This window comes from Lachnellula hyalina (genome assembly GCF_007821495.1).
Source record: "Lachnellula hyalina strain CBS 185.66 chromosome Unknown contig00052, whole genome shotgun sequence".
In the NCBI taxonomy this organism is placed as follows: Eukaryota; Fungi; Ascomycota; class Leotiomycetes; order Helotiales; family Lachnaceae; genus Lachnellula; species Lachnellula hyalina.
Genome location: NW_022157166.1, coordinates 111,810 through 135,204, shown reverse-complemented (window position 1 = coordinate 135,204; position 23,395 = coordinate 111,810). Strand labels below are relative to the sequence as shown.

At 47.6% G+C, this 23,395-nt stretch overlaps 4 protein-coding genes across 4 annotated transcripts; 2 read left to right on the top strand and 2 right to left on the bottom strand.

Moving 5' to 3' along the window:
* Positions 1–343: 343 nt before the first annotated feature.
* Positions 344–2,197, bottom strand: SPBC3B8.09 (Uncharacterized protein; the record flags this gene model as incomplete). Its single annotated transcript, XM_031149217.1, has 2 exons — positions 344–1,953; positions 2,005–2,197. 2 exons carry the CDS (start codon positions 2,195–2,197, stop codon positions 344–346), a joined length of 1,803 nt encoding a protein of 600 aa, XP_031006016.1.
* A 4,410-nt stretch (positions 2,198–6,607) lies between these two features.
* On the bottom strand, positions 6,608–7,732 carry LHYA1_G004254 (Uncharacterized protein; the record flags this gene model as incomplete). Its single annotated transcript, XM_031149216.1, has 2 exons — positions 6,608–7,095; positions 7,306–7,732. The coding sequence occupies 2 exons, from the start codon at positions 7,730–7,732 to the stop codon at positions 6,608–6,610; spliced, it is 915 nt and encodes a 304-aa protein (XP_031006017.1).
* A 6,237-nt stretch (positions 7,733–13,969) lies between these two features.
* Positions 13,970–16,266, top strand: LHYA1_G004253 (uncharacterized protein; the record flags this gene model as incomplete). Its single annotated transcript, XM_031149215.1, has 2 exons — positions 13,970–14,140; positions 14,299–16,266. The coding sequence occupies 2 exons, from the start codon at positions 13,970–13,972 to the stop codon at positions 16,264–16,266; spliced, it is 2,139 nt and encodes a 712-aa protein (XP_031006014.1).
* A 1,540-nt stretch (positions 16,267–17,806) lies between these two features.
* aldA_0 (Aldehyde dehydrogenase) lies at positions 17,807–19,591 on the top strand (the record flags this gene model as incomplete). The annotated part of the gene is made up of 3 exons (XM_031149214.1): positions 17,807–18,108; positions 18,163–18,902; positions 18,951–19,591. 3 exons carry the CDS (start codon positions 17,807–17,809, stop codon positions 19,589–19,591), a joined length of 1,683 nt encoding a protein of 560 aa, XP_031006015.1.
* Positions 19,592–23,395: the final 3,804 nt, after the last annotated feature.

The window sequence follows — 23,395 nt, the reverse complement described above, 5'->3', positions numbered from 1 at the left end:
CATTAAGAATGTAATATGACAAATTGCCATCCTAAACAAAGATCTTGCATTTTTTGATATATAAGAGTACTCGTAGGCCCTTGGTTGCTTTTGTCAAGTCATGGATGCACTTATTGACTTTAAATGTCTCACGCCACTTCGCACACTATAAATCGGTGCTCCTTCTTTTTTGTCCAGTAAACTCAACTGTTTATAATTCAGCCTTTTTATAGGGAAGGCCATAAAGACTATAGGAGTAAAGCTTCAGCAGATCTATTCAATGTCTCATGGCGCCTGAAATAATCGAAAGCTTGCAAAATCCTTTCATTCTTTCATAGCATCAAGCATGACCTTAATCCTGCCCTCACAGCTTAACACTCTTGACCAACCCACTCTTAATACCCGTCTTCTCACCGGCATACCCACCCCTCTCCTCACCCCCTTTATAAACAGCCTTCATACTCCCCAACTTCTTCTTCTTCTCCTCATACTTCTTGCGTTTCTTGACCCGCGGATTCCGCACATCTTTTTTCCGCTTCGGCGCTAGGCCTTTGTTCTTCTCGATTACGTAGCCGATGGCCCGCTTGCCGTCTTCGTCCAGCGTGCCTTCGGCAACGCGCTGGAGGGCGTCTTGTTCAGTGGCGGCTTGCGCAGCGGTGAGGAGGGAGGCTTTTTGAGCTTTCTTGGCGGTGGAAGTCGCGTGGACTAGGTCGTAGTATTCGTCTTCGCCGTCCTGGCGGACTTCCCTCGCTACCTCTGTTTCTCCTGCATCTTCTTCATCGCCGCTCTCGCCGCCTAGGTCTGCACCCCGGCCGTACGCATCGAGTTTCTTGCCGCGTTTCGTAGCCTCAGCGTTTAAGCGCGCAACGCGATCACGCAGCCGCTCTTTGTAGGGGAGGTCTGCATCACCGTCTGCGTCTCGGCCGCCGGCGGTGCGCTTGTTGGCTTTCTGTGCTATTTGCGAGGTGTAGAATTTTAGGGACTTTTTGCGTGTTGCTTTTGATGCCGCTTCGGCTGCTGTCATGTGGGAGGACTCGCCGAAATCATTGGTGTCGTCGGTGGTATCGTTGAAAATGGTTTTCTTGGCTTTGTTGGTGCGGGATGGGAGGAGGGAATCGAGGTCTGCGAGGGAGGCGTCTGCTGTTGCTATCTTTTGGGCGCGCAGGGTGGCGGCTTGGGAAGCGGCTTTTGCTTTTGCTAGTTGCTTTGTTGTGGATTTCTGGGTCTGCATAGGGGATGGGAGGGTTGATTGTTTGGTTGTTGTTTCTTCTTCGGGTTCGGAATCTGATTCTACTTCTACTTCTGGGGTTGGTGCTTTGAGGAATGACACTTTTGTCCAGAGAGAGCGGCAGGAAAACAGGCTGTCCATTATGGGGTGGTCGCGCAGGTCGGCGGGTGAGGTTGGGGAGGTGAGGAGCGCGAAATACATGCTTAGAGATGCGATGTATGCTGCCAGCGCTCTGGCCTTGACAATTGTGACGGATGACTGCTCGTCTTGCTGTAGGGCGACCAAAGTAGGTTGCAAAGCCACAAACTCATTCGCCAACATCTCGAACTCGGGATATCTCGTTCTCAGCACCCGTAACCGTTCTTCAGGTCCCATATCCTCAGTGATCTCTACATCCTTCAAAACCTCGATCATCACATCATCGCTTTCCTCGTCTGGGATCGTAGTAGCAGGGGCCAGCCATTCTGATTCATCGAAGCCGAAATCTGCGTCTGTCATTTTCTGCAGTTTGCGCTGCTGGATCCGCTTCGCTTCTGCTTCTTCCTCCAGGGCATCGGCTTCGGTTTGTATTTCGTCGGCATTGTAGTAGTCTTTTTTGGAGGTTCCCCACCCCTCCTCTTCTTCTTCCCCCTCCTCCTGCTCTCCATCGTCAGAGTCGGAATTTGCGTTTTGGGGCGCGGCGTCTTCGTCGGAACTGTCTGAAGAATACCCTAGGACTTCTTCATCTGATGGTTCATGAAGGGCATCTACAATTCATCTGTTAGCTAGACATTATGGAATAGGAAGAGGGGACTGACCTTCTTCCGCAAATTTCCTCCTTCGTTTCGCATCCGGCCCTTCATCTAGCAACACCTTATCCCGATTGATATGGAACTCGTCCTCTGAATCCGCGACATCTTCATAGGTAGTGATAGGTCCTAGTTTGCCGCCTTTGGGCTCAAAGCCTTGGGGCTCGCTCGAGCGAGCTGATGCCTTTCTTTTCTTAGCCATAATTGTGGAGGTGGATGAATTTGCTAGTAGCGCTTGGGGGAATGATGCATTCAGATTTCGAAGTTTTTTTTTAGGGATGTTATCTTAGCGTGATCGGCGATAAAGAGAGAACGAAACACGTGCAGCCCCCCTCCCACCCCCTTAATGCCCCTCCTTTTCTCGCTTCTGCACCGATTCTTTTGCGGTGTTCACAACTCAAGATAAGGTAGGAATGCTTCCTGAATCCCTCTGACCTGGGAGTGAAATATAAAAAGCAAGTTTTAGGATTTTGGTACCACTCTAATATATTTCGAACGTACTTCACACTAGATACAATATCCTGTGTTTCCCTCTTTCCCTTCCAGCTTCTACTTAACCTCTAAAAGTCTATATTAAGCCGGAAACAAAACGAAAATACAATCTCCGCCATCAATCAAAACCGTGCTCGGCCCAGCATACGTCGGCCCATAGAAGCTATTAGGGGACGTCGCGTCTCCGTAAAACACCACACACTGGGTAGGAAGATAGATCGGGAACGTGTACTCATCTGTACAAAACGTCTGGTTGACCGCTGGCTCCGTGCAGTTCCTGTTTTGACAGGGCTCTAACGTCAAAGTCCCTCCTTGGTACTGCGGATATGCATCTTCAGTTTTAGTAGCGGTGACACAGAGCCCGGACGCGACATTGTAAAGGTAACCAAATGCTGTGCAGCCAACCGTAGGGGGGTAGAGCAGGGAGGATGCTTGGTAGAAGGCGAAACTATCATTTGCTGGGACAGCTGGGTTGAGATTTGCGTCTGCCTGTGAGCCTAATGTAGGAATGGGGAATCCAAATGAATAGACAGTTCCGTCAAAAGTATATACGGCTGGATTTGGAATACTGGTTAGAGACGTGTTGAAAATAGACTGCGGTATAGTTCCAGGTGGAAAAGACTCTGCCTGATTTGCCCCCACCGTACATGTTGATGATACGGGCGAAGTAGAAGTAGCCGATGATGAAGGGAGCACATTTTGAGAAGTTGTGATGGTGACACCTAGGTTAGGCACTGATGACGAAGTAAAATTTGAGAATCTTGGGGTTTGCGAGCTAGGAATGGATGTTTGGAGGGTGACTAGAAAGGTTGGAATATCGTTAGCTAACACACTTTGCATGGTTGGAGATAATGAACTTGAAGGCGAGAAAGAACACATTCTTGAGGGCAGCTGGGATGGGGAGATCTCACTTGAACGTAGGTTTGTGCTGGCTGGAACAGAGGTCGGCCCGAGAATTGGGCGATAATATGTGCAAGGGCAATCTATCTGTATTAGTTTCGAATTCCTTGGGATATTTCGTAACTTACCAGTAATCGTAAGTGTTGTTGCCTCAGTCACGGTATATGTTTTGGTGCCTTGTGTAAAGATGGTCGCGGATGGGCAGACAGTTGTGAGAATATCCGTAGTCACAATCTCGTAATGAGTGATTTCTGATGCTGGAGTGACCACTGGAACCGTATATGTGCAAGGACAATCTGTTTCGCATCAGCTTTGATCCCACTACGGAGCATCTAGGTCTTTACCTGTGATTGTAACCGTGGTCGGCGCCGTCGCTGTATATGCCTTGGATTGGTAAGTAAATGTCGTTGCACTCGTTATGACAGTTGTGTATGTGTCGGTTGTACGGATTCTGTTTTGGACAGTTTCAATGGCCGCTGGGGGGTTCATCGTTTGGGAAGAAGTAATAATGGTATCGATACATGTTGGGCCAGGAATTGTGGTTGTGCAGCCCTGAAATGTTGCTATTGTGCTTGAAGGAAAGCAGGTACTGATATGTGTAGCATGTTCAACGACGGTAAAAACGACGCAAACGCTTGAGAGTTCGGGGAATTGCATTGAGCCCCATGATGAAGTTGCACCCAAGGCCAGGGCCAGCAGCATGAAAATCACCAAATTCATGGTAAAAATATTCTTCTATGGCGAAACTTGAAATTCGAGAAGAAAGAATAATGGCATTTAATGATCTGCATCGCCTCCTCACAATGGAATGTGTGGCTACATTCCTAATCGCGACTCGCGACTGACATATCTTGGGAAAAAAGTATATTTGTAGAAGTCTCGCGTATAGTATGTAGCGAGTATCTGGCCTTCAAAGCCCTTGCGTAAATAACGCCGCTGGCGAGTGGATCTTAGACAAGCACAGCTTGAAGACGATATTTGCGATAAACAATATATCGTTATGTATTCAACGAAATGGTGTCAAAATATGACTGTTCAATCTCAACCTTCCACTGAATTGGATGATCCACCAGGCTGGAGAATAGCCAAAAAAAACAGACAAAAAAAAACACACCCCTACTAGGGAAAATGGAGTTAAGAACAAGGGCTACGAATCAACCACCCACTGCGAATAGACCTCTAACCACCATCCCAACGACGTGTATGAGGATTTCGAGGGGGCGGTTCCAGGTATAGATAAGCGAGAACAGATGCTTACTTGCGAGTTGATCTGATCTCGGTTTTCTTCAATCGGTTCCTCATCGCTGATATAATCGCAAATAGGACCATCATCTCATCCTAAATGCCTTCACCGTCGTCAAGGGTAAGGCTAAGCGTTTTTCGCATTCCGCATTCCTTGATGCACATACCAAGACTAGAACTACCATGGCCGAGTGCTGTAGTACTCATAACGACCCTCTTGTTAGGCATGCTATCCCATGAAGCATGGACCATCTTCTTTACTTCGTCGTCATCCAACCCAAGGGATAACTTTAAGGTTCCATCCACCTTGCAATGTGATGGATAAGATACGCACCCTAGTGCAGCGTAGATCACAAGCATGATAAGTCCAACGCTGGAAACCGAGCAAAGTTGATCTCCTTGACGGTCCTTAAAACACCGTCGTAGTCTTTGCCAAGAATCTTACAGCACTGGCGGCAGCACTCGCGAACATACAGAGTATCTGGCAGTTGAGTTCAAATTGGGCAGATAAACTTGGCGCCACAAAAGAAAGACCCATGGTTAACCATGATACCAAGGAAATATATGCCCATGTGACAAGCTAAATGAAAGTGTAAAGGCATTTGAAATGCGCTTAACAAGAGCTGTACCAGCAAACCTAGACAAAATCGACTAGCAACGCTGTGAACCTCAAGAATTGATTCCGACGCAGGGGATTTGAGGCTTATATCTAAGTCCAGGTGGGTGTGGTGTGGAATAAAGAAACAAAGCTAAGGTTGCCACCCTTACAACATTAATCGGACCGTCGCGACGTATTCTTACACATGGCTATCCTTGGCCTGGAAGCCGGAAGTATTGCCGACTGCAAGTTGGGCGTCGGGATATTCAATCACCTTGCAGGTATAAGCTGCAGCCACGAAAATATTTGCAAAAGAGCGTATCGTATTTCTCAGACATCCCCAAAATATCGCCACATATTGCCCCGAGTCGCTTCGTAGCATCCATAGATCCGGGAATGAGGCCGAGAACGAACCTGAAAAAGATGTGTCGAAAATGGTATCAATAGCGTATTTGATGGAATGCCAAAGAGAAAATAGTTAGTACTGGCAGAAAGCCTATAGGAAAAAGCATCTGGCCGCCGTGAGAAAGAAGGATGATAACCACTAGATCGAATGACAAAGAAACTATCCGAAATAAACTCGATCAGCAGGTTTTTTAATAGACTTTGGGACATCGATCGTTACCCCGCCTTACGACGCAAAACTAGGATAGGAGAATACAGTTTCATCTTAGCAAGGTTTATAAAAGGTTGCAGGAAATCCTTCCTTTATGAGGATGCAACCCTACTGTACTGTAGCACAAAGTATATGCAAACCTCTCCACACATACCCTGAACCCCACACGCAGCTACTGTACGAAGTACTCCAAGAATTATCAGCAGCGCATTGTCTGGCAGGGAAAGTCTGCACCAGCTTACCGATAAAGGTCTTACTCCGTACGTGAGGCTCCCATTGCCGGGTTCAGAGGTGATACGTCCACTGGAGCCGCATGCCGATAATGCATTAGTTTCAAGAGGGTGATGGTCTCGCAGATCGAGCTCGGGTAAAATCCAGGGCAGAGATTTTATTGGTAGATGAGGATTTTGAAAAGTAAAGATGTGAGGAAAATGCTGGTACCCGATGATGAATTGATTTCAGGGTTGTGCTAATCGGCGGGGCTTGGTACATCATGGATCTTGCATCCTAGTATAAAAATGAATATGCGAATAGTAGGATACGCGTACTTCCTAGGCGAAAAATAAGGCGAGATAATAACAAAAATATTATAGTTCCCGTAAAATTCAAAAAATCTCTCGACTACAAAGGTAATGTCCTCTGCCGAGTAGAGCTTACTGGACTCACTAGGTTCAGCAACTCGCGAATCCTGGATCTAGAACTCTATTCATTTTGCTACGTGAGCTGACCTCTCCTCACTGAAGATTATGGGACCAATTAAGACCCTACAAGCCTGGAACATCTCTTTCCAGTTTGAACTTGAAGTCCTTCAGACCTTCCACCCCGACATCGACTTTGAAAACGCCACCACTGTACTTCTCCTCGTCACCACCTGCAGTCGTGACCCACAACTCAGTCCCTACAAATACGGGGCAAGTAATGTTCTTTGTGGGGTAGTCGACTCGTCCAATCACCTTGCCTTGGGGTGATATCTTGAGCACGCAGCTGTCACCGTAGATGGCCTGCCAGATATTCCCCTCCACGTCTAATCTGCACCCATCCGGTTCTCCTTCTCCCTCATACTCAAAGAAGACGCGCTCATTACTAAGATCAGCTGTTGAAACGGAATAGTCGAAAGCTATGAGGCGTCTCTTTTTCGAGTCAACGAAGTAAAGGGTTTTGTGATCCAGTGACCAGCGAATACTGTTTGGTATTGTTATGGAAGAACGTGCGGTGTAACGTGAGAGATCTGTGTTGAAGCGGAAAATGGTTCCTGTGAATAGTCAGAAGTCGAGCTTAGTCTAATAATACTGGATGAGTGAGAGATGTAGACTTCGTACTAACACGTGACTGCTGAAGACTGCAACGGCAGGAGCGCCTTGGGGCAACTTCACCCCAGGATATCATGTTCTCAAGGAACCAGGGCATTTCTTAATCAAGCCACTAGGCAATCATGAAGGAAACAGAGAGTTCTTTCACTAACCTTCGGGTTGTGGTTCTCCCACCCAGAAATCATTCATGGTCCCAATCCAAAATCTTCCTTCTGGGTCCACCGCTCCATCATTGCTTCTCAATCTTTCGTCCTTCTCCTCGGTATCATAGAATCTCTTCAGCAGTTCAAGTTTGCCGGTTTCCCGTTTCAGAGTATAAATCCCACTCTTGCCCCCGACCAGAATCTTCTTGCTGGCATCCACGCCTTCGATATCAGCAGTTACACCTACAGGCATATCAAGCTGTAATGTCTTCAAAGACTCTGGCCCCACGGTAAGATCAACTGTATGGAGGTGTCTTTTCATGATATCCACAAAGCGTAGTGTATTTCTATCCGCCTCGTAAAATGGCCCCTCGCCCAAAGCACAATGTAGATTGAGGTAGGGTTCGGTCACGGTCCATGTTTTGATTTCCGCCATCTTAGGACTTGTGCTGGGCCGGAGCAAAGAAAGGATCCAATACAACCAGGAGAATATTGAAGATGTTGTTTCTGTTGTTAAGAGGTGTGGTTTGGCTGGTGGACCCGGACCCAGTATTGAGGTTGAGGTTGAGGTCATCATTCCACTCTTTTGCCGCAAGCGAGACTTTGGAAAGAAAAGTTCCGACGCGCGCAACCCATCAATCAAGATTCAACCACCATGGTTCAGCAACAAGACCTCGATGACAGGAAAGAAGTGCTTCAAGTCATCCTTCAATATACTACGAGGCAATGGAATACGCGCGGAATGCGTGCGGGCCAGTGTACTTCATATATACTCATTCATTTGTCACATTCGGTTGACGGGCCTGAATCCCGCTCTGAACGCGTCTGCTCGGGATCCATTTTTGTAAATTTTGCAGCATGTTGTCTTTCAATGGATAAGCACTGGTATGATCAGGCTCAAGACATCATTTGGGAGTTTGCGGCGGATATCCGGGCGCATTTTGCTTTTAGGCTGTTGCAACCACGTATAGTGTTTTGGAGATTTTGATATCGGGTGAAGGATTGGTATTGTATGTTGGGAACGACCTTATATCGGGAATAGTCTTCATTGCATGCTCTACTTCTTTCATGCGGACTGGTATTGGGGAGTCGTGGCGTCGAGGTTGTGGAACCTGTATCTCTTTCTATCCTCCCATATTTCCGTGACCTCTGTCGTGGTGTGTCAAAACACATACCAGGACTAAGCAGTCTCAATGACCTCTACTAGGATGGGTCTTTGAAGCATTTCCAGGCAAGAAAGCCACAAGCTATGGCATCATACCGTATTTTTCTTCTGCTTTTTACGTTTTTGAAGTCTTTTTCTCTGCATCAAGTTGGCAGGTAGTTGCAATTAGACTACAATATTCCACTTGTAAAGCTAGGGATGAACTACGTCTACAACATTTACAACAGCTTCGGTCATTTCTTACAAGCACGGCTGACCGCTGTATTCGGCAACGACGCTGCCTCGACGTCCTCTCCCTCACTATTATTTAGACTATTATGAGGCAAGCGATGTGATAGGCAACACTGCCCAACATGCAAACGGGTCGTCCCGTGCTGTGGTCTATCAGGCTAAGTCGTTGAAATACGCTTTGGACAATTCAATTTAGACCAGCCATCCTGGCAACTTAGCTAAAACATGGAGTTAATATGCACTTCGATCACGTCGAAGCCCAGGTTGAAAAGCGTGGCTGACGCTATTTTCTGCATGCAGCTATCAGCCCTGAAATATTAAACAAGCAAGACCTAGCATTGTATGACTGGCTGATGAATGTAGTCGAAACCGGGTTCCTCTACCCGCATTGCACATCACAGCTCGTCACTCTGCAGATATAACAAGTCAATCGTGTCTATGGGCAAAGCGCGCAGATTTAGACCTTCGGGGTCTTGACCGCTAAGTTGGAACCCGCAAGACAGAGTTTCGCAACACTCACCGCATCCGAACGATGTTTATCGTGCATCTCTAGCTGGTGGGGTGTAGCGTAGGATCTAGAAAAGCGGCACTCATCACGATAGCTTTTCAATGTACCAGGCGGCTTGAAGTAGGTTCAAAACTCGGTGCCGCTTCCTCGGGTCACGGCAAAACTACCCCCTAAGTTTTTGGAGTACGGAGTAGCTCAAGGATCAAACGTCAGTCAGCTGCACGTGCACAAGGCAATCACCTACTTAAGCGCCATCTTGTCGCGTCACGCCAATCACTCAATGACTTAAAAGTGTGCAATAACGCCTCCATAAGCTCAGGATTCGGGTTGGTCGAGCTTGGTGCTTGGTCCGGCAATTATTATTACGAGTAGACTGAGTGATAACAAGCACTTTAGTGCTAGAGGTATTTCTATCTTGTGCCACGTGGGAGGACAGGGAACAAATATGTCAAAATTTTCACCTGGTGCGGCTTTGGTACTGTTCGAAGAAATCGCTCGGAATCAGCAGGGGCACTTTTGTCATCATCATGTGGATGCCAAACACAGTAAGAATTGCGTCCTTCGTATGTTCTTTACTCGCAACTCCAGACAACACTCCATAGACGCGCTTCAGGACGCTCAAGCTCGCGCTCGCGGCTGTGCTTGTTCTAGGTTGCTGATCCTCCGAGTAGGCATACTCAGACTCAGCGAGTCGGAACGCTTTACGTACTTTAACTTTTCTTTCGTTAGCATTGAGGCAAGGATACATGACATGATGACTATCTCATGAACAGAAGAGAAGCGGATCAGCGACATGTATTTCGGTATACAAGCCCGTTTTGAAGCGCCTCGCGGGTTTTATTGCGAATCTCCTCTCCAAATTACAGCCGAGCCACATGACTGTTTCGATACCTCCAGATGCACGTCCGTTATCGAGTGCTTTATGCGGTAGCCTGCAGCTGCAGGGGCCAGCATGCAGTTTATCTCATCTTGGGATTAGGCAAAAAGCGGGATGCCAATATACACCATGCAGAAGCGTCCGCCTTGTCCTAGATTTGAACTTGACTACTGTACTGATATGCTGTGGGCTGCCGCCCTGTTTTACGGAGTATATACGACCGCTTAGAACTGCCGGTTCGAATATTCATTTTGTTGGCCTGGACACTAGTTTTCTTGATTTCTGATTATTCATGTCCTATAAGGCATAAAATATAGGCAATAATTCAAAGGGACTTGTGTTTAAAGGATGATAATTCTTTCAAGGTTGCCCAATCACGTTCAAAGCATTTGGAAAGCATGCTTATTCCTTACGGGGCAAGGGTCAAATGAACTGAACGAGCTTACCCGTATCGACTTAAGTCTTCGTCCACGTGGCTGAATGCTGGAAAGCCAGGTACTTCAGGAACAATGTAACTTAGGTGGCGATCGAAGTACCTCGCTTGCCCAGCACGCATACGCGTCCACTTTGTCTAACACCACGTAAGGCAATTTAATGGATTTACTTGTATGTTCCCGACGACTCAACATGGGGCGCTGGTTAAGAGCGGAACGGCGTGGAAGAGCGATCTGGAAGTTATATGGGGAACACTAAAGGAAACGCTAACTTTGGCATTTACCACAGCAGTGGGAGGAGGATCTGACCCTAAAATGATGAATCGGCTTGAGGGGGACCCCAAGCCCAATCTAGGATTTGACACTTTAGGGTTACGACTCCGAGCGGTTTAGGCATTTTACTGGTGTGAAACTGCCTATCTCCATGTTCTTGCAGCCCCAGAAAAGTTGAGATGAGACTTCACAATTCGGGGCATTTTTCGACTCTAGTTGGAGTCTGCGACTCGCTAAAGCTCAGCTGCATTCCAGGCCAGGATGCGTGGCGTGGTAGCGCAAAGATTATCTTATCTCTAGCTTTGTCTGATTTCCTTTCTTTTGATCTCCTCAAACAGGACAGGAAAGAGTTCCCGCGGATGTCTTTTTCTAAGGCCAGAAGAAGTCAAAGGCTGGCGGTGGGTGATGCGAGCCTAATTTATAGCCTTAAGTGATGTGGGAAAAAGGTTAAAGCTTCCTCTGCAGCTTTTACGACCCAGGGGCAAATGCCGACGGCCAACCGGCTATCTGTAGCGTCTTGCCCTGATTCTGGGGCCCCTTGTGATTGGAAACACAAGCCCAATCACGCCCGCTGTAGTGCGAGGACGGCGCATACCCTTGGGGACATAATCACCGAATTGAAACAACGGGAAGAACGATGCACCACCGACTCGGCGTTCAGCAGTATGAACCGATGCCTAAAGTCGTATTAAAAGCTTATGTTCTTCGGCGGGACCTTTGATTGGCCTTTTAGGGATATTTCCTGGCGACCTTCTCCTTTTTCTTCTTTGCTCATCTTCTTTGCTCATATAGGGTTGAGCAGATCAATGAAATTCCCCTGCGAAATATTTCATAGTAGAGCAGCGATATAACAAGCAGAGTTGCTTCATTCATACTGGATCTGCATTCGGTCATCTACATTAGACCATTATATGACAGGGTTTTTAGCATTAGGTATAAATGGTGTCGGGCTGCCATGCATAACATGCAGTATGAAATAATGATTTGCGGAAGGAGATTCGGTGCACCTTCTCCCCCACGGCACGTCGCGTGGCGCATGACTCTGTCAAAACCGCAATTTAGGTATGGTAGATTGACGCATCACTTGCGCAATTAATATTACTTCTACTGAAGTACTTTCGTATTTTTCTATAGGGAAGTTGCTTGTGGATTATTGATCCCACAAGTTCTTTTACCAGTGATCTCGGAGCAACAAATGGAATCGGCACATGATGGACGTCTAGAAATCCCAATAGAATCCGTGCGGACTCTAAGCCCACAAGACGGAGCTACTGCAGCTCATCTTGCTGCCGAAAGGCACCGATGCCCTGGGCTTTGGGTCTTCTAGCAAATTCGCAATAATTCGGCCTGGATTTGGAATAACAAAATCTGGAGCAGATAGTAACTTGACATGAATAAACATGCGAAGTTGATTGAGGGCACCTTTATTATCATTATCATCTTGCTGCTGTTTTCTCCATCTGAAGCATGGAGCTACGGAATACGCGTATTTGAAATCTAGGGATCAACATGGGGTTCCTCGTGGGAGACTGGGATCCAGGACTCAAACTGCATGACGAACTCGTGATTGTGGCTAGGATCGTGGCAGTCATTGGAAGTGAAACTTTGCAGGGCTGGAAATTGACGCAGAATGACATGCAAAAGCAAAGAACATCCAGCCAACACGTCTCTTCAATTGCCAATTATGGGGTCAATTGAAGGCAAAATCCTGCGAGAAAGCCCTCGGAGTAAAGTAAAGTGGCTTAAGAAGAGGACCCATGGATTCTGCGCCGATACTAAAGTCGTACTGTAGCAACACCTTACGGTGACTTTTTGAATGGTGGCTGCCAATGCGGATGCGACCTTCCTACCTTCTCCGCATCGAAACTCTGCAGTCACTTGAGTTGAAAAGTTACCAACGACAGGACACGCTTCCTGCAGGCAGCGGATATACTACTGCAGTCCGATAGCGTTCCAGTCAATCAGACCAAGCGCGCAATATATTTACCTGCAGTCCTGCAAGGCATCATGGCAAGACACTGAGCAAGTTCGGGAACGGGTTACTAATTTAGTCAAGTGAGTACGGAGCACGGCTGGGGCAACATGGCAGGAGTCTTGTCTTTAGTCGTTCGCCCCTTTATTTACGGCGCCGAACAAGTGTGCTATAAATCTACAAAAGGAGAGGATGAAGGAGAGCAAGCGCCTGAGAAGGTTAGGGGGCAACTTTATAGCGCTTGCTTCGCCTTTTGCTACTCCTTTTGCGTCCAAGTTGGCTGTGTCGTGCTGATTTTATACCGAGTAAAATCTTAGCTTAGGGTCCCCCTTGCCCCATCCCCAAGATTCCCGAGTTAGCTATATTTTTTGACCTCTCATAACGCATATAAACCTAACAACCTAACGCCTTGCGGCGGCCAAGTGGCTAGCAACTTCCCAGGAGTCAGCGCCCCCCATCCCCGTCTCATCTTCTTTTCTCTCAGCGGTGTTCACTGTTCACCGCTTGCCGGCCGTTCTTCGTGTGCCCTAGTGCCAGTCCCATCTCATCTGTATCCCATGTGCCGACTGCCATAATATAACGTGATACACAGGGGTACGCCTCCCGCCTTCCGCGCGAGCGATGGCCTGTCTGCTGGGTCCGCCTCCAGCGAGGACGGATTCCCAGGTGTTTCTTTGCCCTAAGCCATCTTGAGCACAAGCCATGTTCAGCATCATCTTAGCATGCAAAGACCCCCGGTACCTTGACTACTGCAACCAGGTCTACTGTACAGACCCCAGCTTGTTCCTTAGAAGACCTGCCCCTGCCAGAAACCCTGACAGCTTGAGTTCCTTTCTGGCTGGTACGGTCAGGGTCATTGTGGTCTGTGGGCAGAGGTGTGGGACTGGCAACGATTAAAACCCAAAAGCTTGGGGGGCCCCAATGCAATAAGAATGCAGGCTTGTGGAAAAGCTGCGTAAAGCTAAAAGCGTCATCCAACAACAAACAACCACACGTCGATACATTTATTTGCGGATTCTTCAGCAGCCCGTAGAAACTTTCAAGTTCGGGGCTTTTTCTTACCCAAACAAATCGCAAGCCCTCGTTGTCCTTCAAGCTCTTGAGTGGCCCGCCTACTATACACCTCCCCCACTTGTATGTCCCCCAAGCTTCCATTCACATTCTCCAAACAGCCGGCTCAACGGGGCTATATTCTTCGCATGCGCAGGAACTAATGTCCAGTGACTCGTCGTACAGTAATCACCTGGCCTTCGTCGACATTATCAACCTTCGACGCAACCTGCGCCGCCCGCCATCCTCATCATTCATCGTCCACCACCAAGCATCCCTGTTGAAGACAATTCACCTCACATCAGGCAACAAATCTACATCCTCAGAGGTCCTGGTGCGACGCACAAGTAATGAACCGCGGTTAACGACAAAATCCGAATTCCTCGAACCATCTTTCTCATACCAGAGCTGACTATTCACCGCTCAGTGGGAAAGCTTTACTGGCCATCTCAAGAGATCTAATTCGCTGTGGCTGTACAAAACCTCCTAAAGTGCCCGTTGCGCGAAAGTCCCGCTCTCACTGGTTTTCGAGAAGAACAGGGAACTTATCCAAGATTAACTAGATTCCCGGAAACACAATCTCCAGAAGTCCTCGAAAAACATCTTGCTGATTTTGTATATAAGCTCCATAGCTACCAACAGAGTTGGGAAGGAAGTGGAAAACGTCAATGTCCCGGTCCTCGGGACCAACCAGGGTTAGGGGATCAGGACTCGATGTCGCAGCGGCCTCCTGCGTCTCGTCCTGCATCTCGCTCACCTACGGATGGTCAGAGAATAACACTACCATCGGTTCAGGTTCGAGATGGTCCTCAACAGGGGGGGCGACAGCCAGAAAGACATCATGTCGACCCACCAGGGGCTCGAGCATTCCAGCCGCACTTGCAACCATCACATCAACATGCTCGTAGCGCACCAACACCAAACGTAGAAGACTGGAGGTCTTCGGGGCCTTCAAGAGATCTAGGGGTTCATTCGATTCTAAACCCCACAGAGCCTGAAAGCAGTGAATCAGATCGTCGAGTTAGTGGTACAAATCTAGATTCGCCCTTCCCAACAAGCACACTTCATCCACAGTTCGGTGCAAGTCCTTCGATTAATACACCGCATACATTCCCTGGCCAGCAAACTCCAACGGACACTACCCAAGCAGTAGAAGGCTATGGATTGCGCAGAATCTTGACCCCAAGATCTCCAGCTCAGGCAACAGGTTCTGCACGAGGGCGTGGGCAAACTTATGATGCGCAGCTATCACCTTTCCTGCCCTTGAGGGGACGGGCGTACAATATTGAGGCGAGATCAGCGTCAGATGGACAGCCGCCAGTACCAACGCCCCCAGCGCAAACACAGCAACAGCAACATTATGGATTTCCACCCACAGCTTCGACGCCTGGGGCAGACCGACGCACCAGTATGCCTTCGATGCAAGCACCGCTTTCGCAAAGTGCGAGTCCCAGCATGTCAGCATCATCACTAAATCCCTCGAACCAAACGTCTCCAGCGTCTTTCATGTACCACAAAGGTGGCCAAGCTCCGCCAACGACATCTTCGTATTTCCCAGGATCAACGTTTGGCTCTTCAATGCAGCAGCCCGCAGGAGGAAGCGGAATGCAAGGGCTGCAATACCAAAGGTCGTCTGGTACTACAGAAGGTCCGTACACTGCTCCCGCTCCTACATCTTCACAACAAGAGGAAGGCAGCTCTCTTCACTCCAGCAGTGCAGGCAGCTCAAGGCAGGCGTCTGCCAGCGATCCCATCCAAGTCCTGACGATTACTACGTCGTCAGGGCAGTATCAGGTCCCAGTGGATGTACGCCAAGCGTCGCGGTTAGCTGACGAGAAGCGTGCGCGCAACGCAGGAGCATCGGCGCGATTTCGACAACGTAGGAAAGAAAAGGAGAAAGAGGCCTCCACGAGCATCGAGAAACTACAGCAGCAAAATAGAGACTTGGAGCGCAGGGTGAGGGAGTCCGATCAGGAACGAGACTTTTATCGAGGGGAGAGGGACAGATTTAGGGAAGTGGTGTTTAGAAACCCGGACACGAGACATCTTGCCATGCAGGCCCCACCAAGTCCACTTTCCATCCGCTCAGCAACGTCTTTTCAAGGGCAGGGCCAACAATTGGGAGGTCCCCCACCACAGACTCCCTACCAGCCTCCAGGACCTGAGAGAGCACCTAGACGAAGAAGAATCGATACTCAGGGCGAGTACAGTCCTTTACCCTACTCCCTCCCTCCGACTTCACTTCCCCCTGTTGCGGGTCCGGGGTTTCCCCCCGGCCCCTCACAAGGGGCCCAGAGCCTCCCACCTATGCGGAGGGACGGCCCAGCTATATTGCCGACATCAGTGCCGAACCAGCCTCCTGCAACAACAGGAGGCCCTCAGCCGCCATTCGACCCGTATGCCCGAGGCCCGTACGAGAGAGGCTGGCCTGGACCACCTAGTGACCATTCGCGACGCTAACCGCCTCCTTTCCCAACCTCGCTTACGGTGACAACACAGCACATCGCACATTTCCTATACATATATGTACCTATATAATCACCACCTCAGCATCATCCGAACGAGTACACAAATCTATCTTGTGTATTCCTAATATCCGCAGATCACCATCGGGGTTCTAGCGAGTGAAATGAATGCAAAATCATCAAGAGTTAGCATAATATCGGGCGACCGACGAAGGATCTAAGACACCTTTCCATATTTTGTTTGGTCGGCAAAACTGCGAATATACCCTTGGCGCGATGCACTATCTATTTTTCTTATTCATATATATCCATAATCCTCACCAACCACTTTGCTTTTTTGGAGCGATTCAGCATGGAGTTCAGTCTGTTTCTTGGGTGGAGCTGGGGATTAGCATTTGACATTTCAAGGACCCTGAAGAAGGGGGTCGTAGGAGTTTTGGGTTTGCGGAGGTGTCAGTTAGTTTCTTTTTGGGGTGGGCGTGGCACGGTTTTGAAAGGGCTATCGAAAGGAGCTATTTGGGCTGTATAAAGAAGATTGTTGAATAGACAGTGCAGTATTGAGTGGAAGAGAGGCATGGCATGGGGTATATATCAGACTGTATTGTACAAGACACCATGTATATTTTGATTGGTTTTTGGCGAGGAGTCTGGGTTAGGCAGTTGTGCATTTTTAGCAAGGCACAGAGTGATACAAATGGCGATGAAATATTTGAGTGCCATGCATGAATTCTATGCATGTGAGAATGAGGGGTAGCTTTAAGTGGTACAGGTCTGAGTAACATCACCGATAGAATCTGTCATAGGAACTGCAAGAACAGTATATGTCCCGAGATGTCCGAAACGAAAAACATTAACTCCTATAGTATTTTACGGCCTTCTCTATTAAGGCCTATGCTTCTTATGCTGATAGAGAAGCGGGACTCAATATTATTGCCGCTTTTCTATCCACTACAGGCTTTTTCAACTAGCAGCGATATTTTATGGAGAAGGCCGTAAAACACTATAGGATATAAGAATTGCAGGGGCAGGCTGACGTATTGAAACTCAAAGCTATGGCAAGGAATACAATGCTGGGAATATACCGGGATAGACTAGAGTGTCGTAATTTCGTTGCAACTTATTACGTTGCTATTAGGCTTGAGAAATACAGGAAAGTGTAAGTAAGTAAGGCTATGGAGCGATAGATATGGCTTTATCTTGTGAATGATAAATACAGACAATTCGAGGACAACTCGCTATGTACACGCCAAAAACATATCACTAAACAGAGCAACGGAGCTTCTTTCATTCCAAAAGTGGTGGTGGGGTGGTATGTTATGAAGTTATCGCGGGGTTGTTTATATGCTTGTAACCTAATGAGGAAGCCACACCCCGAGCAGCTTATCTAAGTCGGGATGTTATTCAGACCATAATGCAAGGGCAGACCCCGCGGGCCTCTTTTCTGTGTCACTCGGCGAAGCTGCATTTAATTATTAATGCCTACGTATAAAAGTACCAGTACAGTACATCAAGCTCTATAATATAATTAATGCCAGATGCCACCATTCCTTTGTTCTCAATCTTTACACATTCGAAGCATAGTATTGAAACGCGTGCAACATTCACCCCCACCTCTACTCAGCTTGGTAACCCGTACCCCTCCCCGTCCAACCTCAACTCCTAGACTCGGAACTCCTTCCTTCAGATCGTTCAGCACTACCTCTACGAAGATGTCAGACCTCATAATCGAACTCACTGCCCCCAATGGCAAGAAATTCAGTCAGCCAACGGGTCTCTTCATCAACAACGAATGGATCAAGAGCAGCAGCGGCGAGAAGATAACCACTATCAACCCCACGTAAGCCAGGAATACGAGTATCCCTCGGCATGAATCAACGCTGACTTGACCCAGTGATGAATCCGACATTGTGTCCGTCTACGCCGCAACAGTTGGAGATATCGACACCGCTGTCGCAGCAGCCCGCAAAGCCCTCAAAGACCCCTCATGGCGCGACATTACCCCCACCGAACGCGGAAACCTGATGATCAAACTCTCAGATTTGATAAAAGAGAACGCGGATACCCTGGCTACGATTGAGACGTGGGACAACGGAAAGATCTATAATGATTCTCTGGGCGATGTGGCGGAAACAGAGGGCACGATCAGATACTATGGTGGATATGCGGACAAGATCCATGGCCAGACTATTGATGTTGGTCCTTCGAAGTTGGCATATACTATTCGGGAGCCGGTGGGTGTCTGCGGACAGATCATTCCTTGGAATTTCCCGCTTGCCATGGCGGCTTGGAAGATGGGTCCAGCGCTGGCGTGCGGAAATACAATTGTCATCAAGGCTGCTGAACAGACTCCGTTGAGTATCTTATACCTGGCAAATCTGATCAAGGAGGCTGGTTTCCCGCCTGGAGTAGTTAACATCGTGAATGGACACGGAAGGGAAGCTGGTGCAGCTATTGCAACACATTTGGACATTGACAAGGTTGCCTTTACAGGAAGCACTGGGACCGGTAAGGAGATCATGAAGATGGCCGCTATAAACATGAAGAACATTACTCTTGAGACCGGTGGTAAATCACCCCTCATCGTCTTTGATGATGCAGAGCTCGACCAAGCCGTTAAATGGGCTCATATCGGTAACTCTCCCTTGTCCTTTTGTTCTAGATAAAACTAATATATCTCAGGTATTATGTTCAACCAGGGCCAAGTTTGTACCGCAACCTCCAGAATTTTAGTCCAAGAGTCCATCTACGACTCCTTCGTCTCTGCCTTCAAAGAGCACGTCCAAGAAGTCTCCGTCGTCGGCGACCCATTTGCAGCCACCACGTTCCAAGGGCCCCAAGTAACACGAGCGCAATACGAGCGCGTCCTCAGCTTCGTACAAGCCGGAAAAGACGAAGGCGCTACCTTGGTCTCGGGAGGCGAGGCATTCACCAAGGGCTCTGCAAACGGAAAGGGCTTCTTCATCACCCCCACGATATTCACCGGTGTCAAGCCGAGCATGAAAATCTACCGCGAAGAAGTCTTCGGTCCCTTCGTCGTTATCGCTAGTTTCAAGACGGAAGAAGAGGCGCTAGAAATGGCGAATGATAGTACGTATGGACTTGGCAGTGCAGTGTTCACGCAGAACATCACGAGGGCGCATCGCGTTGCGAAGAACATCGAGGCGGGCATGGTGTGGATCAACAGTAGCAATGACTCGGATTACCGGATTCCGTTTGGCGGCGTCAAGCAGAGTGGTATCGGACGGGAGCTGGGCGAGGCTGGGCTGGCGGGGTATACGCAGGTTAAAGCTGTGCATGTTAATATGGGCAATAGGCTTTAGGGGGGCATGGTAAGAATTTAGGGTGATGGTGGGGAATTATGATGAGATGAATATGCATGGATGGACGCGTGATAGAGCGATGCATTTGCTTGGCCATGATTAGAAGCAATGAGTATACCAAATTAAAAACAAATGAAAGCCGTCAAACAACTCCTATCTTAGCTTTAGATCCCCAGTCCGGATTCCTCAGCTTCTTGCTTTCATCAGAGCTATCAACTCTCCACGCATTTCCGGGTCCTCACAAACGTACCCACAGGTTCTGTAATATTCTCAAAGCCCTCCCTCCAGCTCATTCATTTTCTCACCTACCCTCCCTCTATCTATCCTCCCTCTCTACCATCCTCAAGCGAACCCTTCCTTTCCTCCATTCTTCCGGATACCTTTACCGCCTCGCGTACCAAGGTATTCGCCGAGCCCGGCCCCGCCCAGCCAAGCCCAGTCCGTTGGGCCGAAGGAAGAGTGGAGTGGAAGGGTAGTAGAGTGGAGTGGGCAGGTATATATCAAGGAGCTCGAGATAATATACGTACATCCGAGGTATAATGTACTGTAATGTAATAACGGTGGACCGGTCTACGTTTTGGGTGAATTTATTATTGAGCTTGCGTGGGGGTGGGGGTGGTCTGATCTTCTTTTTTTTCCCTTCAATTTATCCCTGCCTAGAGGCTAGGTGTGGGGGCTTTGGCGGCTTGTTGTCTAGATAGTCTGGTATTTATGGTTTGAGTACTGCGTGGTTTTTGTGCATGTGTGTCTTTTGGAGCTTTTGGAAAGGGGTGTGGGTGGTTTTTAGGGTGGCCTTTTAGAGGGAGGGCAGAAAGGAAAGGAGAGGAGAGGGAAAACATGGTTTAAAGACAGATATATTTTCGTCACCTTTGAAAAGCACAGCCGTTTCAAATAGCAAAGTGTTCGTAATCACTGCTTTTGCCATCGAGGCTGTTATTCACTTCAAACTTGGTCCCCCCGAGGACTTTCTTTTACTTACGATATTATACACTAGGCTTGTTGGATGGTTGAGACATCGAGACGTGAACTATTCACCGTCGATACATGAGTTGCTGTCACTTTCCTTCTTTCGTTGTTCTTTTTAAAGCTTTGTGATGAATGGCTCTTAAATGCGGAAAAGCAGCAGTTTAATTCGAGGCTATCAGTGATAAAAGATTTCGTGGGCCACCAAGCTCACATCCACACAATCCTTGGTCGACGTGAACGCCTTACCATCTAGGGAACGTAGTCTTGCTAAAAAGGATCGAGATTTTTATACCTTTGGAGAGAAGAGTTGTAGGAATTCCATGACCGCGCGCGCACACTTTTCCGAACAATCAAGAGAACATGAAGAGAATCTACGTTTAGAGTAAAGGCCATTTCCAGTATTTATATAGCTGTTAAGACTTCTCTTATATACCATTGCATATAGAAACTCCACATTCGAGATCCACCACTGCTTCTAGGACTGTATCTAATGGCCAATATATCCTGAAGTAAGTGATGGTTTTATAGGGTTCTTATAATATGTGTTTAGCTTCTGTCTAGAGATCAAAACTACTTTGGTCTTGGCTGATCATAAGGTGCGATGAATTTGTTGTTAAAAGCTGAGCTGCGGTCAATTGGCGGTGCTCTGTCGTTGGTGTCACATTCTTAATGCCAACTTTATATCAATAAAGAATGACATAGATGGCACAATGAAAATGGCGAATGTCTGTTCGTGGCTTCAATTCAACGACTTAGAATTCTTAATTACTCTGCTGGGAGGTAAGGTGAAAATGGTTATACAGCTACAGGAGGTCGTGGAATGAAGAAGGCTGTCACTTTCAATACCTGCTGTTATACGTAACCATCACGTAGCCAAGAAGTTCTAGAGATAACAGCCTCTATATTAAGTCCTATAGTGTTTTACGGAAGTCTCAATAAAAACAAGAAGCCTCGCTATGGACAGGAAAGGGGTATGCTATCTGGCGTGGGACATTTAAAGTCAGTAGAACAAGTGCTGCTTTTATGTCCAGCAAACTCAAGGGTTTATTTTTAGTCCCCCATACACAGATGACTTAATTCTCCTTCCACATCACTGGAGTATACTCTCTTCGAACCCCTTCCTCGCGCCACCTACCAACCCCGAATTTGCCTCAATCGAACATGAGCATCTTGAGCTTTCCCCCTAACAATACATTTCCCAGGTCCATGTTTTGCCTGCCTGTAGTATCTCACGAGTCTCGTCATCGACCATCCTTCGCAACACGAAGAACAACATCGACAAGAGAAAGAGGAGCCCATGAATCCCTGAACCGCTCCTCTGGGATGTCCTAGCTCCTCGAGGCTGATGTAGAGACGCTGGATTCTCTTCATCGTCCTGCTTGTCGTGCAGTGGACAGAGCACTAGACTGATATAGAAGCTTAAGTAAATAGCGCTAGAATTGCCGCCAACGAAACACCTGTGGCAGTGAGAAACTCCGCAACCGATTCTTCCATGGTGGGAGTTGACTCAGCTGGGTTGCCGACATAGCTTTTGGAATGAAATTGGAATCCGATGACGACTATTAGTCGTCTTCTGGCTTGTTGTTAGCGACTTTGCTGTGTGCGAACTTGTACGTGTCGCTGGTACTGGATATCTTCGGTTGGTGTGATTGATGCAGAAGGATGTTTGCTTGGACGATGCGATGCTCAAGCAGCAAAAGTGTACATCTTAACACAAGGAGTTAGATGTATATATAGCTAGTTTCTCATTTCGACTGGAAAGACGTACGTAGCGGTACCCGTGACGTAGAAAAAGCACCTTGAGTAGCATAGTAAGGGTCCTTAGCTACAGAATACCACTACTCGAGTAAGGTAGCATACTAATTATTTCACTTAGGCTAGCCTCAACTAATATAGAAGAGAAAATGTTACACTTTGCGAACTGCGACAACTGTGGGGAAGGAGGGCCCTGCCCTGACCAAATACACCTGGCCTCCTCACCTTACGGGCCAACAACCACCCTCCCTAATACGCTTTTTGGATGATCAACTAAGGTTCCTTTGTCGATGCTTTCACTGCCTCTTTACAAGTATTCGATTGTTTCTTTCCCGGTAGCGAGCTCTACCTGGACCCCCTTTTTTCCCGGGTCACGTGGATGAGCGTGGTGTTAAAACTGATCCTGCTCTGCGACATTACCTTCATGACAAAAAGAAACGGATATGACGTCTTCTCATGGAAGGAGGCAGACTAGGATGTGGTACAGGCTTAACTAGAAGTTCGGTGTTTATTATTCCTTCTTGAAACTCATGTGATTCGTGAAATACTGCTGGAAATAACGTATGCCTCGCTACATAATAGCTGCTTCTCTAGAACAAGATTTCAGAGATGCTGCTACATTCTTGTATGGTTATTAATTGCACTTCGCTCGAGGAAAGGCATGGAGGTAGTAAAAATATTTTGCTGTCAAGACAATAGTTATTGTCAATGTAATGTGACGGGCCGCTTAAGTAGTGGGAAGACTTTAATGATTGTGATAGATGAATCATTATAACCTGAATGCAGAAAGATGGTTGTGCCAAAGGAGGGTGTCAGCTTACAACCAATACCATATCTCTGGAAAAGCCCGTCCTACTGATTTCTTTAGTGAAATGATTGAGCTAGTTTGACAAAGTCTTCTAGAATGAAAAACTGTTGTCCACATATAGGGAGGGATACGTGGGAGAGTCCACCAAAGCTGAACATCCTTCGTAGGAAAATCACTTACTGTAGGATCTCACTATTTTTTAGGCTTCGCATTTGGAACCATTGTTTCAACCGAATGACACATTTTGCTGAACTTTCACATGATATTATTATTCT